Genomic DNA, 21,397 nt, shown 5'->3' on the forward strand with positions numbered 1-21,397 from the left:
TTTGCAGTCCAGATGTGGAGCTTTCAGAGGAGTTGTGATGATAGTTCATGGTTTTCCAGAGTGGTGAGTTTTATAAAATTCACTGAGAAAGGTGTGGGGCACATGCACATGCCACCTTTGCTCTGTCCCTAATAAGTGCCAGCAGCAGTTTGGGCAGTTTTGTGGGAACACTGCAGCCACCCTCCAGCCCTACTGAATAGTGTAGGGAACAACTGGAATATGTTGGCAGAGCTGGAGTTGTAATGTGATGCAGAAGATAATGCATAAGTTATGAGAAAGATGTGATTTCATAAATCTGTCAGCTGTGAAGGGGAGGTGATGGTGGTTTGTAGGCTTAATGAGATGTTAGTGAACAGTTATTGTTAGTGGCATAGGAGGGAAGAAACTGGAATTTGTCAGGTGTTTCATTCTACAGGGAAGAACTCATTACATATTGACAGCATTTAGGTTTGTAATCCCAGAGTAGCAGGACTCTTAGCACCAGGATTTTCTTTGGAATTGCCCTAGATCACGAAACACATTGGTCAGGGAAGAAATTAAAACTACATAATGGTCAAGGTTTTTCTAAAGAATAGCCAAATTGCTTATATTCCCTCTCCCCACCACAGTCACAAGCTCTGCTCTCTTTCCTGGTTTTACATAAAGAGCATGACACTCACATTTGAAAAGCAGGGGAGGTGATCTTAAAGAAACTTAAAAGGAAACTTAAAGGAAGGGGTTACTCTAATCTTGAATTCAAGGGAAGGGAATATGGAGCTGACAAGCATTCCTCCCACTAATACTCCTTTTCTGTCAAATACCTATATTATTTTCTTTGTCATCTGGATTCTCTGCATCTGGATAAGGATCTTCTCTCTTCTCCTTTCTTATCTCCACCTGCACTAAATTTTGCTGCTACTGAGCAGCACAATTTTATTCCCATCAGTTTTCACTACAGCTTCAATCCCCTTTTCTTATTAGCTCTTTATTTCACTCTTTAAATTTCCTAGATCTGCAATCATGCATACATGTATGTAGTTTCTCTTTTTAAAATAAGTTTGATTCTTAAGAATTCTGCTAACATTTCTTCAAAACAAAAGCATACAAATGCCAACTGTAGCATTTTTCTTACAATTCTTCAGTTTTCCGCCAGTCATGTTGTGTAAACTGACGCTGTTGGAGCACAGTTTAAATTCAGTGCCTAGCCTATCTCTTCCATCCTCTCTCCTCAAGTAAAAACTAATCAGCTAGAAATTAATTTGAATATATATTTTTTTCAGAGACACTGTCTTTTAAGCACAAAACATGTGCATGGGCTAACATTTGAACTTGAAATCTTGCTTTCCCTTTGCTTTTTTGACTGTACAGTGAACACTCTAGCTATACTCTAAATCCAGGGAAAAGTGTTGAGACGGAGAACATTTCCAGAGTCCAAGCCATGGTTTGAACAGTGACCTTTATATTGCAGGAAAAGAACAGCAACATTTAGAAAAGGTAATGTAGTGAAGGTAAATAAAAACTTAGCTGTATCTCAGATTTACATATGCAATTATTTACAGATGCTCAAGTTAAGAACATTAATGTGACCTGTTTCATCTTCTGCCTGTTGCCCCAGTCCCCATAAATGTGCCAAACAGTCCATATATTTTGCTTTGTTTTCTGATCTGTTGAAGTACCCTTTTACATGGAAGAACATTATCTGTTTACATATTACTATGGAAATTTGACTTTGTGGAGACAATGAGGAGGCATTTTCATTCTGGAGGGGGTTGGAAGCTGCTAAGTGTGCAGAAACATTCTTAGTTCTAACCAAGAACTATCTCCAAAGTTTCTCTTTGTGTAATAGACTTGATGATCCTTTGTTCTTTCTGGTTAAACAATAAACACAAACACATTCCAGCTTGGATGTGCTGGTCTGCTCCTCTGGAAGAGGTCAGGACTCATCTTGGCAGCACAGCTCCTGCAAAGGGAAATGGTGTCTCACTCATTTTCTAGAATTCTTTGAATGTGTTTGGGGAGCAAAGACAATCAGCAGACAATTTTCATCCTGTTTCAAAGGCCTTTCAGTGCTGTCTGTTTATCTGTGTTAACAATGGATTTATGAGAACCTTTTATGTCTTTATATATCTGTCAGTAGGTAAAGGAGATATTTTGGCTACACAAATGTAGAAAAGCCTGAGGAACTCCAAAAAGGACCGAGCTAGGGTAATCAACGGAAAGATTTCTGCATTTTTGTCATTGGAAAGCCTATATTATATACAGTTACATAAAATGAGAACTTCTCTTTTTTGCTTTCGAGACACGTGGTGGTATACTTGCACTTGTTGGGGTTTTGTTTGTTTGTTTGTTTAGTAATAATAGATTTTCTCTTTTGAGTGTCCAAAAGCAGTTCAAATACCTGCTATTAAACACAAATACCTACCTATTAAACTCATCTTCCAAGAACTCCATTTGCTTTCTACAGCTCTTCACAGGTTTGCTTCGGGCAGATCTCAGGCTCGTTTATCTATGCTGATCATCACTTGCAGTATTTTAACTTGTGACAAATGGCATTTCAGCTACTCTCTCACAACAGTGTTCCCACTTCTGCTTGTTCAGCATCTCACTTGTTGCACATCTTCCCCAGTTAATACAGTTCTGAGATCTGGCCAGGTGCATATTTCTTCAGTCTGTTGTTCTTCTTGATGTGTTGCATTAGACATCCTTCCATCCCACTGTTATCTACTTACCTATTAAAGCTTTTTTGGTAAAATTTTGCCTTAAATGCATATTAACAGTTGCCTTCATACCTGTGCTCTTGAGTAACACACAAGCTAGAGTTGAAACAAAGAATCAGTAAACACATTAGAGATACCTCTTAAAATGTCAGTAATCTAAAATTCAATACATATGCATCCATAGATTGAGAAAGTTTGGAGACTTTCTTTCATGTCAGTGCTAGAGATCATAGAGATGGTATTTGTAGAGACTATTTTGGGAGAGGGGATCAAAAGAATGTTAAAATAAAATATTAAATGGAATCAGGAGACATCTAGGAAAAATTCTGCCACCTCCAACCTCAATGGTTGTCACATACTCTTCAGAGATTGAGAAAAAAAATTGGTGGCTGATGAATGGTTTCATTTTTTTTTTAAATTATGAAACCTTGATTGATTTCAATGCTGGTTGTCTTCTTATGACCTAATTTACCTTTCATCTTTTCTAATCCAGATCTTAGTCAGAACTGCATAATTTACTAAGCACTGCAAATAGAGATTCAAAATGAATTTTTAGGTGGGCTAGCTATGTCTTAAAAAGAGATGGGAAAGAGAAGTGCACTTCGTCAGGAACAGAGCAGGAGAACACGGCCTCAGGCTGTGCCAGAGGAGGTCCAGGCTGGAAATCAGGAAGAATTTTTTTTCACAGAAAGGATGATTAGGCTGGTGTGGAGTTACCAACCCTGGAAGTGTTCAAGAAGCAACTGGATGTGGCACTTAGTGCTGTGGTATATTTGACAAAGTGGCGATTGGGCTTGATGATTTTAGGGGTCTTTTCCAACCTTAATGATTCCATGATTCTATGATCTGTGTATTAATGAGTCCATGTTCACATTAACTTGTCTTCCTCACATCTGCAGGAGATTCTTCATATGATGCCTTAATTCAATCCTGAAAACCTCCTGCATCAGTGTCAGTTCTTTCCCCTTCTGCATTCTCATGGTTTTTAATGTGCTTTTGTTTGAAAGGAAGTCACCAGTAGCAGTAGATCATAACCTGTTTTTTAGTTGAACATTGGCTGAGAAAATTGCCATCTTTGTTCATTTGGGGCATTTGGGATTTTTTAGAGACAGAAAAACACTTTGCAGAGGACCTGACTAAATCCAAAACAATTAAATTAACCATATTTATGTTCTTAAAGGGAAGTCTGTACCCACCTAGCAGCTCTGAGTTTGCCAAATCATTGTCATTGTTGGACACTCATCCTATCATAAAGGGTAATCCCTAAGAGGTCCAGCATGTTGGTAGGAACATTGACGACAGATATACTGTGAAGATTTGTGAGAAGTGGATGCATTGATGGCAGGACAGTGCACGATATTAATGGCACTTTAGAGCATGATTTGCTGCTTGCTCTTCAGTTCTTTCCATGCTATTCAGCTTTACTATTATAACTGAAGAATTTTCTTTCAAGCAGGGGAAAATTGAACAAAAAACCAAAAATGTTGCAATGCAGCTTGAGATCCCGTTTTTTTATCGTGATCTACAGCTGGAAGCCCCTTCCATGTGTTCCTCAGAAACCACACTGCTGTGAATGGTGATGCTCATCTTCCAGCTGGAGCAGGCCACATGTCCTAAGGTGTCTGTGGAAGAGTCTTGGACCGTATAGTCCTTCCCCATCAAACGACCAAGCACGTCTCCTCTGTGGCCAAAATGCCGACTATTGCATCTCATACTACATATGCTTTTGGTCCTGTGAAGGACGTGTAACAGCTTGCTGTCCTCTAACCAAAGCATGCCAAACATATGGAGGAGGAATTCTTTTGGACCCATAAGATGTATGGCAGTGGAGTCACTGTGAAGGAAGAAAGGGTGCACAGAAGTGGTGATTGGAACAGGTCCTTCCTGGTTCACTCCTTGCTCCCATGTAGAGAAAGAGAAGGGACAGCTTCAAGGCTGGTGCCATCCAACGCCTTGAATTAGACTCTTAGAGGAGACAACCCCTTGGTGTGCAGTTCAGCAACCATACTCATATTAGTATGGCTTCACTGAAACCTTTGCTTTCAACACAGCTTTAGATGTTGCTCTGGCCTGAAAGCCCCTGTTAATTTTTATCATAAGTAATGCTTTAAAAGAATGATCAAGACATTTTGCATTACAGACCTGTAGCAAAATAGTTGATGCCATTTTGGCAGCAACCTTTTGTGCAAAAATCTGGGGAAATCTGTCATCTTCTTGATGCTCTTCTGGGGCTTGAAACTGTAAAGAATGACACAGCTAGTGATCTGCAATAAAATTCAGGTCGGTCTTTGCTTCTTCAGAGAAATTATTTATAAATGTCCTTGTTGCCAGGCACTTCATAACTATATAAGTGGGAGAACCTCTTAGTGATATACCTTAATAGCAGAATTAATGATGTTTGAACTTAAGTCTGTTTGTTGAGACTTCATTAGCTTTTCAGCCGAGAAAGCGAGTGGGGGAAAATGTACTCCAAACACATGAGTTGTGCACTGGGGCACGCCTGGAGACAAGCAGCCACCTAAGGCCTCTGTAGCACTGATTTCTCACTATTAAACTGTTGTTTCTTTCATGAGTTACATCTCTTGTGGGTTCCTATCACCTTCTAGTTTATGTCTATGCTGGATATCTTTTGTTGTTTTAAATTCTACATGTGTGTGATTACCATCAGAAAAGTGTTTATGTGTGTGTATATGTACACCTTTTTAGTTTCAAGTTCCTGTAATGTGTTTCATGACTGAGCATCAGCCACATGAGCTGTTTTTACACAATGATGAATCCTTAGATAATCCTGTTTAGGATTTGGTTTGGCTTTGATTTTAGTTTCAAACTGTCTGAAATGGGACTGCTTGGAAGCATGCTAACCATTACCCTGTGCTGATGAAGGGTAGTCCCTGTATTAAACTTCTTAGTGTCCTGCAGCAAGCTTTTTCAGTTTCTTAGAACAAGAGTATCTTCTTATAATCATAAGTGTGAAATTCAGTGCTGTGTATTACAGTATTGGATTTTTTTTTTCTTTTTTTTTTTTTTTTTCAGAAGAACCCCCTTTTAATGAGAGTGAATTCCTAGTGCTAAGAGGCAAAAATCATGTTTTACTGTTTTTACTACTTGGCATGTCCTCAGTCAATTTGTTTGTTGTGCTGGATCATCACGGGGTCTGTTAGATCATGTAATTGAAAAAAAGGGAGTTTGTAGTCCTGGAACATCTCCAGAAGTTGTTTGTTCCACAGCCAAGTACCTCCTATGCTCTAACTGAGGTCATCTCTATAAGTCATGTTTATTATGTTTAATTTATTTCTCTGTTACACGCTTGGAATCTAAAAATTTGTTATGAAATATACAACATAAAATGCATTTTAAAAATAACTGTATAAATATGTCTCTAAGGTTGGTCACCTGGCCTTCAGCCTTAGGTTGAAGGTTACTTGTTCGGTACTTCAAGAGAAACACATTGATTATCATTGCTTCTGAGATACAGATAAGGTACTGAACAATGGACTAAGTTTGTTAAAATGAATATATATTTGTTTGCAGGGGAAAAAAAATCAACATGCTTTAGTTTTCATGTTTTCTCCTCTGATTTTTCAGGAATAGTAGAGACCTTACAACATGCTCTATTGTTTCTGTTCACAATGTCCTGAGTTCTTCTCTCACCAGCTTTAATCAAGTTTTTCTTGAAAAGTATATTTGAGGGTGGGCTGTGTCTGTTTTTTTGTTGTTCAACATGATTCAAAACCTACTTTGCTGCTTAAAAGAGGAACTGAGAAATGGTGTGGGATATTAGAATTTTATATACTGATCTGTGAGCAGGAGTTTTTCAGGAGACAGGAGTCTTACAGATTCTTTTGAGAGAGATTTTTATGCCCCATAAATCAGGAAGAAGAGTTTCAAAGGGCTAGTTCTTATTTTTATGTAATTACATATTCAGTGCAATCTTCTGAAATGTGCATCGTCTGTATCAAAAAGGAAGAGACTGCTGCTGACAGCTCTTAGAAGCATGAAAAGTCAGAGGATGGGGGTTTTAAAGTTTATGTCATTCTTTTATGGGTTCTCAACTTGTTGAAATCAATGATATGATTTCCTGCAAAACTGATACTGCTGGCACTGATTGTTGTGGTGGATGGCAGGTATTGAAGAGGCCCCAAACAAGAGAGTACAGAGCAGAGGAGTGGTTTGGGGGAGTGGGAGGGTGGGAAAGGGGTAGAAAGAAATTTATTAAAGAAGGCATCTATAAGAATTAGAGAATGAAATCGTTCATAAAATGATGGATTAGTCCTGACAATTAGACTCGGAAAGCAAGTGAAGGAGATCAGGGAACAGAAAGAAAATAAGGTGGTATTGTTTAATGCACTTACTTCCTATTCTAAAGATAGCTATCTCGATAAAAATGTCAGTGGTATGACAGAGTAATTGTAAACCAGGATGTATTCAGTTTGCTCTAGCTGCCTGACCTTGCCTAGCTGTTTTCTGAAATGAAACAAGCTGTGTTCTGATCAGCACTTTCTCTGGGCTGCTGTGGAAAGTTACATGAACCCCCACTGATGGCTGTGTAGGTTTTCTGAGCTGTGGCACTGAATCCCGTTTACTGCAGATTTTTCAAGCTCAAAGGAAAATTGTTCTGTGTGCCCAGCTCTGCCATGCCTCTCAGAATACCTGGAATAATTCTCATTTGGGCTGTCTGACCAGTCAGGAGCTTAAGATTAAAACTGGCAAGTAGCCCAGTGAGGGAGCAGCTTCTTCATGTGGCTCATCTAATCACTGGGCTGTCACTTTGCAGTGTAACCAGTCTTGCTCAACGTATGTTGGCTTTGAGTAGCTTGGACCAAATTCTTCTGGCATTTTTATGTGGAACATAGAGATCTTTCTTCTCCTGGCACCCTCTTCCCCCCCAGAAAGGGAGTATCAAAAAGCAAGGTCCACCTTGCACGCTGAAACTGTGTGACAAAACCCGTGGCATTTGGAGGTGAATTCCAATAGCTTGAATTCCATTAGCAGATTCTGCAAACTTTCGTGTTTGAAAGTGGTGTGTTATCATAAGTTTGCCTACTCTTGATTTGAAGGTCTATCTGCGTTCTGGCTCTCAGGATTTTTGAGGACATGTATACCTGCTCCATAAGTGAGTTGAAATGGACAGCTCTCTAATACAAGTTGTGGAAGTTGGCATCACCTTGAAGAAGAGCTCAAAAATAAAAGTAACAAAAATGCAACATAAATTGGAGTATACCTGCAGAATGATGGCTAAATTTCATAATGTCCATTATAACTTCATAGCAGCACTCTACAGTCATCCTTTTAAAGTTTCAAGCAGGTGTTTATCTTAAACAGTTTAATTTAGACATATGCATGGTCTTGTTCACTTTATAGAAATATGTATATTTTAGAAACTTTGAATATTCTCTATCTTGCATTTGATAAAAGGTTTGGTCATTGGGAGAAAAAAAATTCTGAAGCAAGGCAACTTTTATTTGCCTTGGATCCTAAGGGAGTTTCATCAGACTTCACAGAAACTCAGCCAATAAAGGTGAACACTTTGTCCACATTTGGATGGAGGGGAGCCATGAAAAAGTTAATGGAATAATTGAGAGGAAACTTCATAGCAAGAGAAAATTTGTGTGTGTGTACATACAAACCAATAATAACATACCTATTGCTTTGGGCTTTTAATTACATAATTCTACATGGAGAAGAGGGAAGCTGTGATATGCTGCTCGTTTTTCATTTTTATTTTAAAGGAAATTCAGGCTTGCCTCAATGTCTTGATAGGTAAATGCTAATTTTCATATGTATTAGCATCAGTACACATAAGGCATTTTATTAAAATTGTACTAGCTTGCAGTTGTGGTAGCATTTAGAGGAGGGGGAATTTAAAATACCAAAAAAAAAAAAAAAAAAAAAAAGCGAAGAATAATGTATTGTCACAATCCATGTAGTGAATAGATGCAGAGTAGTTTACAGTTGAAGCATTTTTCTTCTTCCATCTTCTTAAAATATCACTGAAGTAGGAGTTGTTTTCGTGAGATGTTGAGGATATTAATTGCTTGCCCATTTGGATTTTCTTATTGCTTGAGGTCATTGGATACCTTATGGACAAACTGAACAACACTGTTTTGAAAGAACTATTCCTTTTAAATGAAAAAAGGCATTAAAATATATTAACATTACCTTCTTAAGAAAAAAAGTGGATTCATAAATACCACAGAAAAAAGATGAATCAGCAGTAGAGTTGTAAAACTGTATGCAAAAGCTCTGTCACTTGCTGGTGACCAGCAAGTTTGACTGGTCACCAGCTCTGCACCTTTACTTTCCAAGTTGTTTACACATCACTGAGAATACACTAATTTTGGCTTGCTGCCGTGCAATGCAGTTACTCAGCTGTATTTCCTGCCAGTAACCTTTTCTTCCATTTCACAGTGATTTCTGGGCACTGATTGTTAGATCTCTAGATGAACTCACCTTGAATCCATTTTATAGTTTGGGAAGAGAAAAAGGCATTTCAAGGGAGGGATTGATCAGATAATAATCTAACATTTTTTGTAATTAGATTTTAAACATCTGTGTTAGAATGATTTTAGTTGTGGCATTGCACCCCACATTTGACTTACTATAAGATTCAGTCCTTTGTGCTGCAGTTGCTTAAAATTGTTACTGATGATAGAGTTCTGCATAATGTGCTGAGTTTTAACTCTTAGTGGAGGTAACATCAAGTCTTCACTGTGCATGATTATTGCAGATTTTCTATATGGTCCAGAGCAGAGGTTTCTCCACTTATCATTGATCTGTTAACCCCAAAATGTTCAAATGAACACATTACAAGCATAAACTTGGAATATGTAACAAAAATATTTAAATATGGGGTCATTGGTTTTCATGTGCCAGGTAAATAAAAAGAAATTAAATTAAACAAACCACTGTAGCATAGACTTGGTATAGAGGAAGCTGTAAAAAAAAAAAAAAAAAAAAGAAAAAGAAAAGAAAAGAAAAATTTTATTTTAGTATTGTATATGGATAATACGGCTCTTTTTTGTTTTGTTTTGTTTTTGTTTTGTTTAGTTTATAAGTAATCCAAATACTTGAGGATTTTTCATTATAAAGCATGACTTTGTAAGTTACCATCCTATTTTCAATAACAGTTAGAACAATCACCTGGTAAGATTTAGTTCTTAAAATCTAAACTAATAGTATGCCTGGAAAAAAACAAACAAACAAAAAAAACCCCACACACTTCAAACACTTCATAGTTATGTGGTGTTTGTATTTTTATATCTGTTGACCTTTTGGATTTTTGGAGTGCAGTCTATCCATTCATTATTTTCCAGAAGGACACAGAAAGGAATCATAGAATGGTTTAGGTTGGAAGTGACCTTAAAGATCATCTAGTTCCAGCCCCCATTCCAGGGGGAGGGACTCCTTCTGCTAGACTAGGTTGCTAATGGCTCCATACCCATTCAACAAGTTCATGGCAACTACATGCCATTGTAGTAATAGATTGTCCATTGTACACTAATGCTAATTTAAGATTCCATAGGCAATTGAAATTACTAAGAAACCCAGATTTTGGCAGTAGTGGAAGTATTTTGCCACAGCACCAGTTTTTTGTTAATCTTTGGCGATGTGCTATGTGCAGTTAACAGAAGACAGCCATTGGCTCATGCTACAAATCACATAAAATTTCAGAGACAGCGTATGGAAAGTATCCAAGTTAAACTGGAAAATGTAGGCACTTGACTCAGTGACATCTTTTCTCTTTTCAATTTACCTTCTCGCAGGGCATACAGAGAAATAATCTGAGGGTTCAGAGAGCTGTAAATAGCAGAGAAGGTAACTGGGGCTGGGGAAGCAGTATGGTAAAGGCATGAAGGGAGCCTGAGGAGATTCACAGATTAGCGGGAGGCTATTGTTTGCTGACACAATAGAAGGAACAGGCTCCAAAAGGTGTGTGGACGCCTGCCATCTTTTGCCTCCTTTCCCTATGCTGGATGGGGCTTCCCCAGCAGAAACAGCAGCTCACCATGATAAAGTGGAACAGGATGAAAGGGATGCCCAGGTGCCCTCTCTCCTCTTAGACAGCTGCCCTACTCTCTGAGCTGGACCAGGCTGGATATTGGTGATGTTTCCTCCAGTCATGCTCTCACCAGATGCATGCTCTTCTGGCAGCTTGAAACTTAATTTTTTTTTTTCTGTCTCATTTACACATGGCTTGCAGCATTTCAAGCCAGAATTATTAAATTAGGTGAAACAGTTCCGTTTGGAATACATTAAATAGTTTTCTCTAGTCATGGGAAAGCTCTCTCATACTTCTCTGGAAAGCAGCAACATGCCTTTTGATTTCTGTGAGGCAAAACAAGTGGTCTTGACCCGCAGTTCTGGATGGAACATTGCTTGCAACAGCCCTTTGCAGTGTTGCTGCTCTAGTAGGAAGCGGCAGCCCTTGTGCCCAGGATGGCAAGGCAAGCCATAGTGTTTCGCCTGGTCATGGCAGGCAAACACCACGATCCCTGGTTTGATAAATCCTGCTCCTCCTGGTCTCTGATGCCAGCCATCCGGTCTGACCTTCTTCATCCCTCTTCTCTGTACCTCTGCCAGTTGGTGTTCCTTTATCTTCAAGGTAGGTGACCATTGTTGATCATGTTTTCCACAAATTCCTGTAATGTTAATATTTTTCTCTTTGTGAGGACTACCTTGTTTGGTATGTTCTTGGCCTCCAATTTGGTAGGGCGGGGAGGGCATATCCCTGTGTAGTTTTGATTTGTTTTCATGGTCACTCTGACAGCTCACGGTCATTCTAGGGTGAAGTATTTCCAGAAATTAAGCTTTCAGAGGGGAGAACTCTATGACACATGCAGAAGAGCAGCAACTGAGATCCATATACAACTCATATTTAAGCATTTGCTACATTTTTCATAGTTTGTGCAGCATCAATAAAATTATATAAAAACAATTACGTAGAATAAACTTCTGTTATGCACTCTGTGCCTTTTACAGATATACTTGAATCTTTCTGAATGTACAGCTGTCCATTCCCAAACACACTATAAATCGTTGCGTGGACCACAAGCATTTGAATGGTACCGAGGAGCTTTAACCTAGCTTAATGTAAGTCATTTACATGTTCAGACAGAGCATCCTTGTGTGTTTCTTCCAAGATCTTTGTATACAGTGTTACAGTGGTTTATATTTCTGATAAATATTTTGCAGGATTAGTCTTTTTAATAGCTGGTTTCCCCTACATCAGTGAGCAGCACCCTACACTGTCTAAAGGTTAAGAACAGATTTGTCAATGAAAATTTTTATAGTGCTTGATTTTATTCAAATCAAGTGTTGTCAATTAGTGTCCATGTAAAAGAACTATGTAAAAGAATACAATAGTCATAATGTATCTAATGATCCTTAAGTGGCAGATTATGATCATATCTTTATTTGTGGTAGTAATTGTGGTGACAGTGTTGCTGACAGGTTAAACCATTTCTTACGACAATAGCTTTTGTGCTGTTGCATCGGGATCAGAAATGCAGCTCCTGAAGATTTGCATATTGTGAAGAATAGGCTGCAAAGACACGGAAGCATAATCTTGTCATTGTGTTTAGCGATGTGGGTGGCAGATTGTGTGTAGCTGATTCTGAGCAGGAGGAGTCTGCATACGGGGAGGTTTAAAGCCCTTTAAATGTTTCAGGATTGGTAGGCAAATTGATTGAGGATGTAAAGGTTGTTGTAAGTTGTTAAATATTCCAAGCAGCTATAAGCTTTCTAAAAACCTTCTCGATGTTTTAAAACATACAGTGCAGTGTCTGAGCAGCTGCATTAGCTGAAATTGATGGATTGAACCCCTTTTGCACTTGTGCTGTTCCTAACCTCAGACACTGCTGTGATAGTTCTGCATAGCATTGTGCTGCATCATTGGGACATTAGGATTTAAAATTTTAAGGAAGTTGTGAGGCATCAAACTAGAATGGGTCTCCTTAAAAAACAAAGAAACAAATGAACCAGAAAACCTCAGACCAAAAAACAACCAAAACCAAGCCTACAATTTTGAAGATTGTAGAGAAGCGTGGCACCGTTGTTGATAACTCTGAAACTGGAAACCCAGAGAAAATGTCAGCATAGTTTAGGAAATTTTTTCACATTGTGCATTTTTATTGTAAAAACAAACGTTCTCTTTTCCAAAGTATGTGAGAAAATACGGATTGCTGAGTAACTTATTAAATGGCTTGTTCCAAAATGTCTGCAAGTTCTGTGGACTTTTCAACCTTTCCCCCTTCTCCTTCGTGCACCGATGCTTTTATCACCTTTTACCCCAAGTGAAATGATCCTGTGAAGAATATTTGCTCCAAAGAATCTACTCCATGTTATACAAGCAGCCCAGTCAATGCTGGAAAAAACTTTTGGGTTTTAGTAAAAACAAGATCAGTAAAATCATACGGGTTTGAATTTCATTATCTTATTCTATCAGAATAGCATTTGAGACTAGCATTGAATAAAGTGAAAAAGTAAACAGTAGAAAAAGAGAAAAAAGTAGGCTTACTTTCCAGGAGATTATTACACTTTGCTTAAGCAGGATTGTTTTTCCCTGTCTCACACACAGGTATGCAGATGGAATAGTCATCTATATAAGTAATGTATCTGCTTAGTCCTCATATTGACCATTTTCTCTATCCAGAGAAATAAATAAATTCATGTCATGAAAGCCTGATGTTTAATTGTAACATAAACCTCACTGTGGAGAGGACCACAAAGGTCAACAAGCCGTGTCTCTTCAATTATGATCAAATATGTGAGAGCTATTTAATCCAGAGATCATCTGCATTGTACAAATATACCATAGAAATACTTATAGGAAACTTAAGATCTGATATCACAAAAGGCCAAGAAGAACATGACTCAACAGGTATTTGTTACAAGCAGATGTATAGTTTAAAAAATTAAATGCATAATGAGAAAAATACTAGTTTGTTGTTTATTCAGTAAGTTTTGATATTTCATCTGGATTTGCTAGTCATGCAGTCAAGCAAAAGCTGTATTTCTGTGGTAAATATTATTGATGTAAATCAGGTTGTGAGTGCATGAGGCTACTAACTTACTGGCAACATTATTTCCTGAAGCGAATTTTTAATGATTGCCCTTGTCTGTAATTGCACGTTGGGATCCTTAAACAGCAGTTACAGAATTCCTCACTTCATGCTAAGGTAGTTGTATGCAATGATTTTCTATATTTGTAAGAATTTTCTGTACCACTAACCATGCAGGCCCTCACAGGAATTAGAGCATTACTTTTTAAACTTGTGGAGACTTCCTTTTTTTTTTTTTTTTCCCAACCATTTTCTGGGGTAGCTAAAATTGAATTTCTCAAGCAGAGAAGTTAAAACAGCTGAGAAGAAACAAAAAGGTATCTCTAAGTTTATATCAAGATAGAGGAGTAATACAAGGAAATCACAGGTCAGATGTGTTTGGAGTAAATGTAGAGAAAATCTAGCAGGGTGGAGGCAGGCATGTTATGACAGTGAGTCTCCTGCTCAGAGGTGTGCCTTGGAGTTAAAGGTGAGGTTAAGGCACATCACACGTATGTTCAGTGTCTCACAAATTAGTTTTCCTTCCAGTTTTTTGTTCTGAGATCATGACAGTTGACCTGAGCATTTACTATTAAATGCAAAATTTTACATGACATACAAATCCTTTCACAAACTGCAGACAAATGATTTGACTTTGCTGTTGCAGCTGTGCAAGATGTTAGTCAGCGTGTTGCAGAGAATCCAGGACATGTCTCCTGTATAGATTTTACTCCTTTTCTGAAAGTTGTAACTTCAGCTATATTTCTAGCTGACTTCTTTATTTATTGATTAATTCACTTCTGAATTAGGGCAATACTAGCATGTTTTGCCTGGCTTTATTTAAATCTGTTTAATCCTGATGACTCTCCTGAACAACTGATTAGAACTAACTTACCACTGCCTTAAAATGGGAATATATTACCTTGTTCGGGGTGGGGGGAGGGGGGAGTTGGGGAAGTGCCCTTGGGGTGTCCAGCAAAGTGAAATTTTTCATGACAAAAAAGTGCCTCCTGTTTTGCCAAAATGTAACATATACTATAATACTGTTGTCTTGCAAATTCATCAAAAGACACATCCCTTTTGCTTATTGCAAATGCATCCGTGCCATTTTAGCAATGTTATTTCATTGCAGTATGTAAGAATATTTAAACCACAGGAGGTTGCTTAGTCTTTTAAATGCTATTAGGATGTTGCTGGATTTATGTTAGTTTCAATCAGCTGCTTCTGCCTCTGGTACCAACAGATGGACATGCGTGGAATGATGCCATGTGAGTCTCTCTTCACAGATAAGGACTTTCTAGTTAGAAAAGACAGGAATAAACACCGAATTATTTTACCAGTACAGGTCCAAAGGGAAATCCTGAGCTGATGGGATGCCATAGCAGAAGTTCCCTGATCCCTGTGCTTTTGTGTGGGACATGGATGAGGAGTAACTAGCTTGGACGAGGAATAACTAGCTTGAATGAAAGAGGATTGTCCTCTTTCTTTAGTGTAATTATACTGCAAATCTGCTTTTCACCTGATGCTTTTCCACACAGGCTTCCCGAGGAGCATCTGGCTCCTGCTTAAATCTAATCCTCCCCTTCACAAACGTTTTCTCAGGGCTAAAGGCTATCATTATCATTTCTGTGGACTGCTGACTGCAGTTTTTTCTGTGGAAAACTTTTCTTTTTCTTCAGACTATTATCTTTAGCCTACAGCCTTCTACTCCATCACATCACCTGCCTTCTCCCTTTTGCTCCCTGTGCTGCACAAAGATGGGACAGGAACAGGCACGGGAGAAGTTGGTTTGTCAGGTGAGTTACATTGTGGCAGCTGCCAAGTAAAGGAGTATGGCTTGGGAGTGGAGACAGCAAACCCTGTCGAGGAGCCACGGAACTAAGCAGAGCTTTGCCAGGCCCCTCAGCATCGCCTGACCCTCTTCTGCATCCGTGAATTTGTCCTTAATCAATGGATGTGAAGGCGATTCAGGATCAGGTCCACAGTCACCGTGGAAATGCATACCTCATCTTTTCTGGCATTTCTCCCATCCTGCTTCTTAAAACAGATAAGCCCCTCTCAAAAAATTGTAATGACTTTTTTGAGGTCATGGGTTTAAACAAAAGGATGAAGGTTAGATTTTTTTTTTTTCGAGTGTGATATTCACTTTTCTGCAAAGTATGTGCTGTTTTTTTCCTAAGCCCTTACTCAGTATTTTTAACACAGAGTATTTTTTTTATTGGTTCCTAGTTCATGTATCTTATAAAACTCCAAATGTAGCCTTCCATGGAGTGTGTACTTTTGTGTTAATATTTGACATCTACAGAGAGAGAAACTTACCAGTAATTTATTACTAGAGAGAAAGGATTATTTTTCTTGAATATCTATGCAGTCACAGTTAATTTTTCTCTTTTTTTTTTTCTCCCGAGTTTGATGCTGAGTAAAAACTCAACCACTGGTGAGTTGCATATCCTGATTTGCAGCAGGAGGCTACATGAAAAACAGAGGTCAGTGAGGAGAAGCAGAGATCAGGTCACCAGTGTTACTCACCTAGTGCCCCTACTTGAGGAGAGTGTCAGCAGAGAGTTCAGAAATCCCTGTGAAAGGCAGGAAGACTGGCAAGCTGGAAGAATCTCTTTACCAGTCTCTTAGATCCCTCCTATGCTTTTGATTACCTTCATCTTTCCATTTGCTCTTTCTTTTAAAAAGCCACAAAGGAGGCTGTGTAAAGGGAAGATGGGCTGCAAATGGCCTGCAGGGTCGCTGTTTAGATAAACTTCCTCCACTTTTACCTAGTGTTTGCAAGAAAAAGCTCTATATCCGTCCTGCTCTGGATTGGAGAGGCAACCAGGTCTCTTGAGCGGCATCTGTGGGAGCTCTGCATTAATTCTTACTGGGGTTTTGTCCCTTCTCACTCCAAGCAGAGCAGGCACGAGAAACTTTGTGGCAGGGGTGGCCACCCAGTGTGGCTTCAGCTGGGTTGTCACTCCTCCTCCATACAGGAATGCACATATGGCCTCAAGCAAGCAGCTTGTGCTCCCCAACATTCAGCCTGAGGCTCACAAATGGTGCATCCTGAGGTGGGAACTCGAGGAGAAAAGCAGGAAGGTGTCTCCAGTTTCCCTCCAGGAGGGCTTATGCTGTATTGGCCTGGTTTCACGAGGGGATAGCACCAAGTTTGAGCACAAAAGTAAAAGGCAAATCTCATTTTTTGCACACATATAAATACACTCAGTGTGTATTTATAAATATATGCATATCTAAATGTGCATATATAAATATAAGTATGTATACATATGTTGCCTGATATGAAGGGGCAGAGGCAACGTGAAACACCTCATCTTTCAGGAACTCAAGGAGGATCCTATATTGGTTGTCTCAGAAGAGAGGGGGGAAGACCAGGAAGAATCTTCTTTCCTTTGTCCAGGATTTTGTTTTTATTCCTGTGTACAATTTGTACTGGAAGTTGGTTTGGTGAAGCAGCACTGCTGCAACATTTTACAGAGTTTTAGATTTATCTGTGTGCAGAGGAGACATATTCCTATGATAGCTATGGTTTCTCAAGCCGTGTCCAAAGGGGGTGAAAATTTCTTTATTGTTTATTATTGCTTCTAGGATTTTGTAGTTCAGTTATGTCGGGATAAGTGCTGTGTTTGAGAAAAGCAAAGGGAGAGTTGGGAATATTATTACAGCTAAAAGTTCTTTCTTGGGAACAGGTTGCTTGCGCGTGTCATTTTTGAACTGTGTGATCTTTTCTCAGGAGGAAGAGACCCAAAAGGGTCATGGGGTTTTTCGAGGGGGAGAGAGGAAATGAGAAACACTTTCCCTCTTTTGGAGAAAGGTAAAAGCAGGATATACCAGGATCCTGTAAAATTCTGTTTATTGGCACTGAGCCGTTTCAAAGCTGGGAACAAGTCTGCACCAAAAATCCCAATGCTTGTACATGAAAGAGGAAAACTGCTGAGGAGAGGAGGGGAAGAAACGAGGCAGATTCCTACAGACTGACTACAGATTCCTACAGACCAGCCAGATTTGGGACTTAGGTCTCAAACTGAGGTATTTACATAGGTAATAAATATGGCTACAAACATCTTGTGCATCATAAATTACAGCTTCCGACACTGAAAGACTATGAAAATTCAGACCCAGTTACTGATTTCTAACCAAGCCATTCAGTTTTGAGCTGTCATAGTGCTGTGGCAGGGAGCAAACATGACTGCTTTTCACAAAAGCTATTCATCATATATCCTGTGTCTAACAGCCTCCAAAAACAGCAGTCATCCTGAATTGTGCTTCCAAGCCTATCTGTATCTGAGGTGCTTTTTGCCTCTTCAAATGGGAAAAATATCAATGGGGGAAAAAAAAAAAATGCAGCTCAGTAACACTTAAAAAATGCATATTTTGGTCTGGCAGATCCTGTCAATCCTGTAGTGTGTTACCTCCCCCCCTCCCCACAGCTCCCCCTCACCTATGTAAGATGGAAGATGAAAACAGCTTCCAGAGTCAAGATCAGCAGTACCATAAAACCACATATCTAGCACTTGAATTCCATAGTCTCCTGAAAACTCCATATACCCAACCGCAGGTGGAGCAGTACCTGTTCATTTTCTGGGTCCTGCCCTTTTCACCATCCTCTGATGTGTGCTTAAAGCAGACAGTACCAGTTTCTCTTCCTTGATTCAGCACTTCCCACCTGAGTGAGGGAGCCATTAAAAAAAAAAAAACAAAACCAACTAAACTAAATCCTTCTGCTTGTAAAATCTGGTTTCTTTTTGCTACATACATCTCAAGACTTTTTAGATTAAAATGCTGTTTTGTTTGATTGAAGTTGATGGCAATCTCTCTTTTAGTCAGGACCAGGATTTTGCACACGTATGGATCTGTCAAAATATTAATTTTTCACTACGCCATCTTTGAAAGTATGGGGATCTAATAACATTTGGAGATAAAAGCTGAAAGTGTATTGGGACTCCAGAGTAATGTCCATCCTTTTTCTGGTGTTCCCGTGCCTCAGTGTATCACGCGTCACGTTTCAGTAGTGCAGGTGGTTTCTATGCAGGGGGAGTTTAGGAAGAGCCAGGTGCTGTGCTGCTGCTTTTGCACTGAGGTGCCAGTTTGCAAGGCAAGAGGTTTGAAGCAAAAAGGAATACCTACCTATAGGGTTGTCTAGCGTGAAGTTTCATTTTAGGATCTAAAATGGAGGCAAATGAAGGAACGGAGATTCGGTTTCTTGTCGACATTTGTTGTTGCAGTGATGTTAGACGCGTATGTTATCGTGTTCGGAATGCACATTATCGTGAGCTGTTTGGGCAGCTTCATTTTCTATTTCAGCCGATGCAGTTTGGAATATTCAAAGGGAAAAAACGGCCCACGTGCTGCCGGGACTACTTCTGTGGAAAGGGGCATTTTGTTGTTTAAGGAGTCGAGGCAGGGTGTTCGTGCATATGCGTGCTCTGCGTGTCGGGGTACACGCGGGCAGACCCCGGCCGCTCTCACACCCCGCTGCCAAGGGCTGGCTCCCGGCGCCGCTCCCGCAGGTCGGTCACGATGGCAGCCATCACCTGTGCCAGCCCGGAATTCCAGACCCAGGAGCGCCAGCCCTCGCTCTGGTAGCGGCCGGGCTCTTCCAGTAGCGCCGAGGAGCGCGGGGAAAGGTCGGGAGGAGCCCTCCGCGTCCCGCAGCTCCCTGTCCCCGCGGCAGGCCGCGGGCGGGCGGGGGTCCGGAGGCCGCGGGTGCCGCGGCGGCGATGCCAGCTCCGGGTTTTGGCGGCAGCAGCGCGCCCGGGGCCGGGGCCGGGGCCGCCGAGCGGGGCAGGAGGGGGCGGCCCGGGGCGGGGGGCGCGGACCCCAGGGCGCCGCCCGGCCCCGGCCCCGCAGGATCCAGGTAGATCCGTCCGGCTTTTACCTTTCTCCTTCGGCTCCCGTGCGCGTAGGGCTGGTAGCGGGGCTGTTTCCTGGTCTCGCAGAAAGAGGCAGTGCTGAGTTAGGAAGACAAAAATAGACCTTTACAGAGAAATATAGGGATTGTGCGCGCGGTGGGGAGGGAGAGCGGAGAGCGGCACCCGGCTGGTTTCCAGGAGGAGCCCTTTTCTCCCTTCTCGTTGCATGTTAGGCATTTTTGCACAGCTTTCTCCCCCCCACCCCCTCCCCGCCGGGGCAGGGTTACCTCTGCCGCCTGCTCTCCGCATCTCTGGTGGGGAGCGAAGCAGCCAACTCCGCTGCGATCGGAAAGCGGCCAGAGACCATTTTATGCGAGCGAGCCGGGTGGGAAGAAGCGGAGAGAAACCGTCGCAAGGACACACACGGATATAAAGACTTGTCTTCTGCCTCACCCCCCCCCCCCCCCACTCCCTCCCCCTTGTAAATACTAAATCTGAGAAGGCAGCGATTTGACATCCACCCTGAGCAGCGGCTATGGGGTGTTTGGGCAACAGCAAAACGGAGGATCAGCGTATCGATGAGAAAGCGCAGCGAGAAGCCAACAAAAAAATAGAGAAGCAGTTGCAGAAAGAGAGGCTGGCTTATAAAGCGACACACCGCTTGCTGCTGCTGGGTAAGGAGGAAGCGGCAGAGGTGGGGGCCGGGGCGAGCAGGGCGAGGAGGGGGCAGCAGCCCCAGCCCGCCGGGGCGGCGGGCGCAGCCGAGAGGGGAGATGCGGCGTGTGCGCCTCGGCTGTGGAAAATGTAGGCTGCCGTGTTGAGCAGTGAGCCAGGCGTCCGCAGATCGAGCTCAGCGCCTGAGCCACATGGATGCACACACACAGAAATGCCGCCGAGGTGGGAGATGCTGTCGCGTCCAAAAACGAACAACAAAAAAACAACACCCAACCGCTCCGACCCCCCCCCCAGCCTGAACCGTGTATCACAATGTTCTCCCTTTCCTTCTTTCTCTTTTAGGGGCTGGTGAGTCAGGAAAAAGCACTATTGTGAAACAAATGCGAATCCTACATGTCAATGGATTTAATTCAGAGTAAGAATTATTGACACTTTGTGACTTATTTTTCCTTAAATGTTGGAAGCAGGTTAGCGCACAATACGCTAGGAAATTTCAGCTCTCATCCCCTGTGTTTTGGTGGCTTGACGCTGTGTTTCGAGGGAGGGAGGGGAGTGAGAATAAGGAAATTGCTGCTATTGTATGTTTGCATTTTCTCCTTCTGGCCCCTTTACTGTATTTTACACTGTTGCTACTGCAGCGCTTGACAGGCCCCTGTGTAGCAACAACATGGCGACTACTTTTTACATAGAAGCAAATAACCAAATATTGCATCTGTCTGTAATATAAAAATACGTGTCAAATCATAATCAGGATGACACTGTGTGCTGTTTTTCCGGTGCTGGGGTTAGAGTAAAACTGAAACTAATGTTGCCTATTTGTTAGAAATCATCCTGTTTTGTGAGGCTACATCATTTTTTTTTCTCTCTAAGGAATTCTTTGCCAGAAATCATTATTAATCCATAGCATTCATTTTAGATACCTGTTGGCCTTCACCTACGTGTTGTTGTGATAGAGCATGTTTACAGCATGCTGTGGAAATGAAAAAAATGACTTCCAGTTCCATCAGGGGAGGCTTTGCAGATGTGGCTGTGATTGCCTGATTTAAAAAAACATGTTAGGGATGAATGTGCATTGCTCTTCATACTATGCAAGAAAATGGATAAGGGGAGAATGTATTTGTCTTGCCTT

The 21,397-nt window shown here is 40.9% G+C and overlaps 1 protein-coding gene across 2 annotated transcripts in view; it reads left to right on the top strand.

Moving 5' to 3' along the window:
• The window catches only part of GNAL (G protein subunit alpha L), a 177,509-nt gene that overhangs the window by 46,403 nt on the left and 109,709 nt on the right, over positions 1-21,397 (top strand). The window contains exons 1-2 of one of the 2 annotated variants that reach the window (XM_040062822.2): positions 19,565-20,267; positions 20,611-20,683. In XM_040062822.2, coding sequence (XP_039918756.1) covers positions 20,129-20,267; positions 20,611-20,683 — 212 coding nt within the window. In that variant the 5' untranslated portion in view covers positions 19,565-20,128. Of the gene's footprint in view, positions 1-19,564; positions 20,268-20,610; positions 20,684-21,397 lie in introns of those variants that run through there. The other variant, XM_040062815.2, reaches the window with a different exon arrangement.

The sequence above is a fragment of the Hirundo rustica genome, chromosome 1, assembly GCF_015227805.2.
Source record: "Hirundo rustica isolate bHirRus1 chromosome 1, bHirRus1.pri.v3, whole genome shotgun sequence".
NCBI classification, from domain to species: domain Eukaryota; kingdom Metazoa; phylum Chordata; class Aves; order Passeriformes; family Hirundinidae; genus Hirundo; species Hirundo rustica.